Source organism: Podarcis vaucheri, assembly GCF_965113315.1.
Source record: "Podarcis vaucheri genome assembly, chromosome: 5".
In the NCBI taxonomy this organism is placed as follows: domain Eukaryota; kingdom Metazoa; phylum Chordata; class Lepidosauria; order Squamata; family Lacertidae; genus Podarcis; species Podarcis vaucheri.
In genome coordinates this window covers 56,789,892-56,800,020 of record NC_138763.1, presented here as the reverse complement: position 1 = coordinate 56,800,020, position 10,129 = coordinate 56,789,892, and the positions used below count along the sequence as shown (strand labels likewise).

Here is a 10,129-nt window from a genome sequence, read left to right as displayed (position 1 = left end):
TGGCCGCGCCGCCGCCGCCTGGGAGGGGACGTGGCGGGGTTACACAACCGCCGGGGCAGGAAAGGCAACGCGCCGCCGCCGCCACGCCAAGTGGGGCAGGGAGCCGCGGCAAGCCGTAAAGCTGGCACCCGCCAAAGCCCATTTCCACCAAGCCGGAGGCGGCGGCGGCGGCGAGCCTGGGCCGGGAAAGTTATTCTAAGCGCGCTGAGCTGCGAGCGCTTAATGCCGGCGGGGCGGAGCTACGCGCAACCCGCGCTTTCTGTCAACCTCAGCCAAGACTCCCGAGTGGAAACAGGGGCATTCTCCGTAGGAGCCAACACAATAATGTATTTGAGGAGGCCGCCGCCCCCCTCCCCAAAGTTAATGGGCATTTCCATTCAAAGAGTTGGCGTGTGCATAAGGCGTGTGGGAAGGTGTGAGTGAGCTCAGCTCGGCAGTCAGGGAATAAGAGGAGAGGTCCTCGGGCGGAACAGAAATTGGTTAATCAGCAGGAAGCGGGGAGTAGCAATAAATGGACAGTTCTGTGAATGGAGAGATGGGGAAAGCCGGAATCTCCCAAGAATGGGATTGGGAACTGGGGGTTTCAAGTTGCTCCTAAGTGATAGGCTTGCCATACGTCAGGAAAATCCCTGACATGTCCTGGGAGAAATGGCACCAAGGGGGAATTTGCCAAATCTGCGTACCTGTAAATGTCAGGGGAAACCCGGATGTATGGCAATGCTGTGGAAAAAGTAGCGGAAACAGCTGCATAAGCTTAAAATCACTATTTTGGTGGTTTCCTTTTAAAAAAAGCGCTCAGCAGGTGTCAGGAATTTTCGGTCAACCCTATAAATTAGGGGTGAGCCATGAGGTGGCCAGGTTTGCTGATGATACTAAATTGTGGATAAAACAAAGATTGCGAAGATTTCTAAAGGGACCTCTTCAAACTGAAGGTTTAAGATGGTAAATGGAATTTTATGCATGTTGGTGCAAAAAATCTTTAATTTCACATATACAATCATGGGAGCTGAGCATTTGGGAACTGACTTTGGGATCGTAGTGGTTAGCTTGATGACTGAAAAAGGCAATCATTAAAAAAGGAATGAATAATAAAACTGCTGATATAATTACAGATAGGTAGCCGTGTTGGTCTGCCATAGTCAAAATAAAAAAATTCCTTCCAGTAGCACCTTAAAGACCAACTAAGTTAGTTCTTGGTATGAGCTTTCGTGTGCATGCACACTTCTTCAGATACACTCAATATCTGAAGAAGTGTGCATGCACACGAAAGCTCATACCAAGAACTAACTTAGTTGGTCTTTAAGGTGCTACTGGAAGGAATTTTTTTATTTTGCTGATATAATGTCATTATATAAATCTATGGTGCAGTCACATTTGCTTCACGATAAAAAGTATATTGTAGAGGTGAAAAGGGGTCAGAAAAAGCACAAGAAAATGATTAAGGAGAAAGATGGACCGGTGAGCATTAACAAAACGGTACAACTGGTTTCAAATTTTAGGTCTGTCATTCATAGTCAAGGCAGATTCTGTGAAACTGAGCTTCAGAGTTTTAGAGTCTCTGTAAAATACTGTAGGACTCTACTTTTTTTTTTTTAAGAGTCCTACAGTATTGTACAAATTAGAAGTTAAAACTGTATGTCTTTCCAATACCTTATTTAACTGGTATTGTTAAATGGCTAAATAAAGCAATTTGTTAGTAGTTCTGAAATGTAAAATCCCGTACAGTAAATCACAATTTTTTTGTTGCTTCTCTTCAGCACCATACATGTTGGGGTTGTGTTATGTCAATATGTCATTACAAGATACTTTTTAATATATATATTAGCAACTTTGTATTAATGTGACATTTTTATATGTAACTGTATTTTTTAGTATTTTGTCTATTGTTGCTTTATTTTTTGTACACTGCTTAAGAGACATTTTAAATATATGATGCGGTATAGAAATTGAATAATCCATATATATTTGCCTTGCTTCAGTTTTGAAAAGCATTTATGCAGTACAGTAAGCCCTCAATAGGGTTATGTTACAGGGCTCACACCTAAAGCCAAAGTGGCATGTAGTCAAAACACATTAGGCACACATTGGGTTGGCAAAGACTTCCTACCCACCCCCTGCCCTGCCCCACCATCTGCTCCCTTTCTAATTTGTAAAAAAAAGGGGGGCAAGTATGTAAAGCTGAACACACACAAGTTAAATTAAGTTGCAGGCTTACTGTAAAAGGTTGTTTGATACATGGCACTGGCTGTGAGGCCACACTATGTATTGCCGTAACCACTAGTTTTCAAGGGAGTCACAAATTTCTGAGAGAAGGAAAAGCAATCATTTTCCCCTAAGAAACAAACAAGAACAAATGCATTTGTTCTTCTTTGCTGTCAACACACAGCAAGAGAATATACCGTAATTAAAATAATATTGATTTGAGGGAGAGAGGACCCCACCCACTGGTGGTTTTGGCACTGTTACCTGCCATCATGCAACTCTCAGCAATCAACCCTGAAGGAATGCAGTCCACTACAGAAAAGAATATTCATCTCCTGCTTTAGAAGCCTTCTGCCTACCTTCCTAGGCTCAATGGCCATTCAGTTCTGTAAATGCAAGAGATTCCCATTAGGCAGTTTTGTTGTTTTGAAACAACACTCTTCATTCACCAGCTGAAGTACCGGTACTTGTACATGGTGGCTAGGTTGTCCTCTGTGTACGGAGCAGTCACTGTCATTTTTTGAGTAGCCCCCATTCGCTTCCAAAGCAGCCAAGTACTTCTCACTTAGGTTCACTATCAGAGGGGGAAATGATGCATAAGCAGCTGTTTATAACATTGCTATTATGCTAAAATAAATAGGTCAACCTAAACTGTTACCGGGCTGTAAAGCTTAACTCAGGCATAGGCAAACTCGGCCCTCCAGATGTTTTGGAACTACAGTTCCCATCATCCCTGACCACTGGTCCTGTAAGCTAGGGATCATGGGAGTTGTAGTCCCAAAACATCTGGAGGGCCGAGTTTGCCTATGCCTGGCTTAACTGCTGAAGCAAACCAATATAACTAAAGGTATGCATGTGAGAGGTCATTTGGACCTGAGATGATCCCCAAACTAAACAGTTCTGCCAGCACAAGGAGTTTCAGCTGCACAATAGAGGTTTCCTACTCCTCTGTGTGACCCCTGCATGCCCATAACAGATCTGGGGGGGGTCATACTAGGGACAATTCCATTGTGCTAGTGGAAGTGTTTACGGTAGTTGGATACCACCTTAAATTCTACAAGCAACTGACAATTACAAAAAAGGCTTTTGCAATAACTCTTCACACCATATCTGTATGAGATGTAAGACCACTATTTTTAAAAATGATGGGAACCAAAGGATTATTATACTACACAGAATGAAGTTTTCACAGGTCGGCTTTTCTTTATTTTTTAAAAAACTTGTCACTTAGTTTTCTGAATTAAACAAGGAAGAACAACAGATAGTATGCAAACAGTTTCACTCACCATTAACCTTTTTCTTTTGAAGTGCACTAAATATAGTAGTCTGATAGGATTGTTGTATTTCAGTACTGAAGTCAATTTATTAATAAGTGTGACATTTACAGAAAACACCACAGGTTCTAAAATAATTTAAAAAGGTACTGATAAATAAGAGACCCTAACAATTTAGCAACCACAATATTTTCCTGCACTGAACTATCTTAAGCAGTTAAATTTTAAAAGAATCCCAATAAGAGTGCTGCTTCCTTTCAAATTCAGAATCTAAAATTGGCAATATCAAAACAGAATAAAATGAACATGCAGTGTGAAAACTGTACCAGAACCAGGAAATCTAAAACTACAACAAAGTATGCCAATACAAACATTCCAATTCAGTTTCTCCCACAATGTACATATTTGTGAAAAATAAGGTTTCAAATATCTATTGGCTAAGTTTGTTACAAGTTAAAATGTATGCTACTAAACTAATCTTAACAGTCAACTTACCAGTTCACATGTAACTGAAAAGGCAAATAATGTAATTTACAAACACTGCTTGTGTTTAGCTTATGGTTAATAAATGTAAAGGTGCTGCTATACTCATTAGAAACAAGACCACCACAGTTTGGCATTGCTACTACTATAGCTGTAGGCATTTGTCAGTACTAACAAATCTTTTCTCTTTTCAACTTTTAGTCTCAACAAATCCAAATAATGTTTACAAGCTTTCGTACACAGGCGATTTCCCCTCAAAACTGAAAGTTTGGGAGTTTTTATTAACATGTTGCAATTTCACCTATGTACCTTTCAATAAATAAAATCAGTGTGCTGAAAAAGTGGAAAGGGGAGTGTAACCTTGAAAGGAAGCCTAAACTAGTGGATTTACCATGATCACAAAGTAACTAGATCCTGACAGGCAAAATTAGTTACACTTCTAGGTGGATGTGTGCAATGATATAAATTCACACAAAAATATAAGGAACAAAAATGAGAAGACACAATGGAATCAGAAAAATGCAAGATTGTCTGCACCAATGGTGTAACTGCTTGTACCTCTTGCTATGCGATACTGTATGTAGTGCAGAATGTGCCCCCCGCCATGTAAATTCCAGTGGGATGGGGTGGGGATCACACAAAGAACTGCATAGACATATAGGCTTAAATCAAGTTTTGTGGGGGAAGGCATCTCTAAGGCAAATTAATTTAAAGTTGGAGGCCACTTAGCTGCAGGCAGAAAAATTATATGCCGAAGACCAGATGACAGGATGGAATGAGCAAGTTGCAGAAGTTTAAATTCTCAAGGTGCAAACTAGTACAGACCACGACATTGCCTTGGGCAAGCTGAAAGTAGGGCTTTCATGTGAATACTTATGTAGTAAGGCTGCAAGTGTTACTCTCCACTTGCATTTTCTTTATGTATTGCACAAAGAAAGCCAATAATTGCAGGTCACCTTGGAACTGAAAGAAAATTTCTCTGGAACAAGAAATGAATTAAAATGGAAAAGACTACATGACCCACAGTGTGCTGGCTTTAGGGAATTTTGTCACTGCCACGTTTTGAGGGCACTGACTAGGGCTTTTGGGGGGGTATACTTTTAAACAGGTTGTTGTGACAGTCTATACAGTCTAGTTCAGGGGTCGGCAAGGCTTACTGGGCATGGGCCAGATCACTCCCAGGGAGATGGGCTAGCGCAGCGTGATGCCGGAAATCGCTTCTGCAGATGCCCAAAATCACACCTGCGCAGAAGTGGCGTCTGGGCTCAGGGGCTGGTTAAACGGCCTCTGTGGGCCGCTTCCAGCCCATGGGTTGGGGACCCCTGGGGGCCGCTTCCAGCCCATGAGTTGGGGACCCCTGGTCTAGTTAGTATTTGAAAAAGGTCAACTGGTGCTATTGTCTGCAAAGCTAAATAAACTCTACTGGGCCATGAGCAGCTATCTTCTTCCAATGAGGCTTGCGGGTGGGGCAACTGAAAGTCAGCAGCAAATTAAACCCTGTTTGAGTACGTGGAAACAACCAGAGTCCACAGTGAATTGGGGTGGCACATAGGGCATAATCCACTTCTGTCACATCTTACTAAATGGCAAGCAAGAAGGAGAGTAGGCAACATGCCTGTTGGCTGAAGTAGAATCCCACACAACTTTACTCCAGAACCCTTAATTTCAAACAGGTTGCTTATCTGCACCGCTGGGGCATAACTCAACTGTATGTTCACTGAAGTAGTGGACATTTTCACTTAAATGTCTGAAATACCTTTTTCCCTTTTTTCTTGCTTTGTCAAGCATCTCTCTCTCACACACACAAGGTTTAAAAAAACTAGAGTACTACAAACTGGAAACTGAATTGCATTAAGCAGCATCATGTGAGACTTTGGGGCTTTTGTTGATTAAAGCAAATAATTTCACAACCTAACTACAAAATAGTGCATGCTCATTCTGATCAAAATATCCAACATCAGTGTCTTAAACCCATTATTTTCATCACTGAAACCCTGAAAAGTTTAAAAAACACAATGCACAGCTAATAGATACCAGTATGCTGGCAATGCTAGCGTATCATTTTTTTATACATGTTGTAAACTACACTACACAAAATAAGGTTCAAAACCACAAAAGCAAAAATCAGCATCCAATTAACCCCCAAACATTTAACACATCATGAAAGAAGAACCCACAGGCACTTTTAATAAATTTAGTGCACCAAAAGTTACAGGCCACAATTGCATGATTGAACAACTCAGTACCAGTTAACAGCATGAAACAAGTTTGTTTAGACTTTACTAACCCAAATATAAAATGGGAACCATTTAATACCACACTGGGGGGAAAGGAGCATACAGGAGGGGGGAAATCTTAAGACAATAGTTTTAAACTTTTAATTTCTGCGAAGCTTAATATAAAATACTTTTAGTTAAACCTGTAAAAGATTTATTTAGTAGTCCAGTTTCCCTTCTCCTTACTTAAAAAACCCCACGACACCCTTATTTATTGGTGGTCCATTAATATCCAAATGTGCAAAAATTACAATTTACCTTTAGGAGTGCATAAAAATAGGCTTAATATTCAAAATAGCTGTATTACTCTTTAATTAGTTTCACAGCACCAAATACCAGGAATTCTAAGGGGATTGAATTCTATAGAAGGGCAGTGATTCACAGAGAAGTTACAAAGAAGTTGTTCCAATAAAGTCAGCACACTTTTATCGGTGTAAGTGCTCTGTGCCCCTCACCTTTAGGAATGCTTTTCTCACACATAGAGACACTCATTTCATGTAAGTTAACACACTTGTATGCAATGTCTAAAATACAGTGCAGGTGGTATTTGTGCCATAAGAATGCAGATCATGCAGCAGCTGCCAAATCTGTATCATCGTGGTAGGGAAAATACACTTCATTTCAGACACTGCAGAATTATAGTGTTGTTTTTTACATGAAGACTCTGTGCATAGGAAAAGTACATTATATCAAGCTCTGCGTATTTCTGTAAGTTTCTACAGTGTTGATCCTATAAGAAACAACTCTGCATACATATATTAAAATATCTGAAAGGCTGTGCCAGTGTTTTAAGAAAGTAAGTCAACTTGCTTGTCAATAGCCTGAATTAGAGTATAAGTAAGTCACATGTTGACATTTCTTTTATTAAAGCACAAAGATACTACTCAGTTTTGCCATATGGGTGATGAAAAGCAGCTGGTATCTTGCTTATTGACAACAGTAATATTTAATCATTTGTTTTGGCCCCTCACTTTAAAAAGATTTATCATCAGACTGCGGTAGAAGCAAAAGGTCCGCTCTGATAATCAGTACAAGGCAGCATATGACAATTTAAACATACACAAATTTGAATGTAAGCACACACATATAAGCAACATTCCATTCTTTGTTCTTTCATCCCATAGTCATCTTTGGCTAAAAGTCTGAGCAAGGAAATTCAAGGACCAAAAGCAAATGCATCACTCTCCAAACTCTTCCCATTATTACACATCACTGACTGGAAGGCTTGCATCATCCAGATCCACTGGGCCAGGATCCTGTTCCTGAGTGCCATTTTTATTTTGAGGTTCCATTAGGCCCTGTAGAGTCACTTTGGAAGCTGGGTCTCTTGAAGGGACAGCCTGGATCTTGAAGCTCCCTGGCTTGGTCTTGGTAAAAGATTCGTGAAGTCTTCGCTTCTCCAAGACAAGGGGCTTGGTGTTAAGGGTTTGGACCAAAGGGGGGTTGTGAGTGGTTGTGGAATGTGAGGTGGCTGCTGCTGTTTTTGCAGGACAGGTGGATTCTGAAGAACAGTTGGAATGTTCCTGTAAAGGAGGAATGTTTGTCAGATTGAGGGGGTCATTAATTGCATGCTAGTAACGCATTTCAAACTTATACCTCTAAAAAAACCAAAACACAAATCAAAGGGGGGAAAACAAAGCAAAGCTTAAGAGCAGAAAGCAGGTGGTTTTCCAAGGCAGCAAAATGTTAAGACTGAGCTTACAGCAGTGATAGCAAGCTGAAACGGCCAAGTCAGGTCCCTAAAGTCTAGCATGGCATCACTTTAAGTTTACCAGCACAAACTAGCTTGGAATTGCACTTGTTTATTTAATATAATGCAATTAAAATTATTGAAGGCATACTTTCATAATTTAAGAACATGTGAACAAATGCTTCCTGAAGTCCCCCAATAAACTCGAATGAACTATTCAAAAGTGCATGCAAAGTGTATTCACATTCAAAAAAGAAGCATAATGGAATCCCTCACTGAAGGTCACTTCCTAAGTTAATGAACATTTACATTTTTGTTGACTAGACACCTATTTCTTATTCCTTCACCTTTTCGTTCTATAGAACTACAAACTATTAAGGAATAAATTAATTCCACTGGACAATATTCCTCCCAAATTTATAACAAATATGATTTGTGTCATTTCTACATTTTAAATGTATTTTATTGCCATAGTCAGCCATACTGAAGATAAAATACTAACATGTTCTCCTCTAGAAAAGTACGGTAAGAGCTGCCTCAATTGCTAAGCTTTATATTGTGTACAATATTATCAACAACTATTTACATGACTGTGTCACTACTAAACTCCATGTTTCAACATTATACTTTTAAGACAGGGGCTGCTAACCTTTGGCCCTCCCGATGTTGCTAGAATACAAATCCCACCATCCCCGACTACTGAACATGCTGACTGAAGCTTATGAGAGTTAAACAACATCTGGAGGGCTACAAGTTAGCAGCCCCTTCTTAAAGGTATCTGCCAAAAAACATTAGTAGCATTTATACAGTTAACTGGAGTATTTTCAAGACAAATTTACTAGACTGCTCATGATATCAAAGGATATTTTTAGTGTATATTTAAAAAAAAACCACAAATGAGGTAGTAGGACTTTCAGATGGCTAGTGAAAGCTTTAACTGAACCTGCAGCATGCCAATCAAGTGGCCAGCATTCCATCATATAGTCTGGCTTTCTGACAAAAGGAGACAGGTCACATGACTACACTGTTCTCCCATTCAATTCTGTTGTTCCAGAAAGTTGCCCTATTATTATTATTTTTTGCAGTATTCTGGAACAGCTCTTTCAGAATATTATCTCAATAATACAATCTGGTGTTGAAGCTACCAGTGAGCATGGACTGGTTCAATATATAATTCCAGAATCCCTTTATCAAGTGTATGTGAGGTACAATTTCATTTTTTGCACTCCTCACTGTATTATTCAAGACATGAGTAACAGTTCATGGATCTAGAATTTAGGATGGTGGGGGCAACACTAAAATATAGCTATTTCTACTGTCTGTTACAATCAGAAGCAGCTCACCTCAATATTCTACAATGATAAACAGTATACTTGGAGTAGTGGGGGAAATTATAAATACCCCAATAACGAACTATTCACAGGAATCATTTTGACACAGAATATGAAACATTCTGTGACACGGAGTATGAAACATTCTGTGACACTGAATATGAAACATACAAGCTTCAACTTGGAGTGATAAATTCCAATACAGTGGTGCCTCGCAAGACGAAAAGAATCCGTTCTGTGATTCTCTTCGTCTAGCGGTTTTTTCGTCTTGCGAAGCAAGCCCATTGACGGATTAGCGGATTAGCGCTATTAGCGGCTTTTAGCGGCTTATTGGATCAGCTGATAAGCGGCTTAGAAAAAGGGGGGAAGGGAAAAAACCCCACAGGAACTCACAAGACATTTTCGTCTTGCGAAGCAAGCCCATAGGAGATTCGTTTTGCGAAGCACCTCCAAAACGGAAAACTCTTTCGTCTAGCGAGTTTTCCGTCTTGCGAGGCATTCGTCTTGCGGGGCACCACTGTACAAAAGCAGAACCTACAATTAAGCTTCTTTTCTAAAGTGAATACTACATAAACATTTCTTTTAAAAAAATAAAATCTGAATTCAAGTGGGACCAGCACTGGGATAACAGCTTAAAAACTACAATCCATACAACTCACACCTATGATATAAGACTCACATGTAGTTATGCCTAATGATTAAAAAGTAAAAGATTTTATTTATTGCACTATTTTGATTAACATACAGGTTGCAAACTGTAACAGCCCCTACATCTTGGCTAATGACCCCATGCATATCTATCATATAAGCCATGCAAATCAGTGCAGCGTTTTTTCCTTAATGTACACACATATTTGGCTATGAGGGTCGAGG

At 39.9% G+C, this 10,129-nt stretch overlaps 1 protein-coding gene across 6 annotated transcripts in view; it reads right to left on the bottom strand.

Moving 5' to 3' along the window:
• Positions 1 to 6,120: 6,120 nt before the first annotated feature.
• PLEKHA1 (pleckstrin homology domain containing A1) overlaps positions 6,121 to 10,129 on the bottom strand; it is a 35,424-nt gene continuing 31,415 nt past the window's right edge. For all 6 annotated transcript variants that reach the window (XM_082222805.1, XM_082222809.1, XM_082222807.1 and 3 more), the window contains one exon: positions 6,121 to 7,758. In XM_082222805.1, coding sequence (XP_082078931.1) covers positions 7,438 to 7,758 — 321 coding nt within the window. In that variant the 3' untranslated portion in view covers positions 6,121 to 7,437. The remainder of the gene's footprint in view (positions 7,759 to 10,129) is intronic.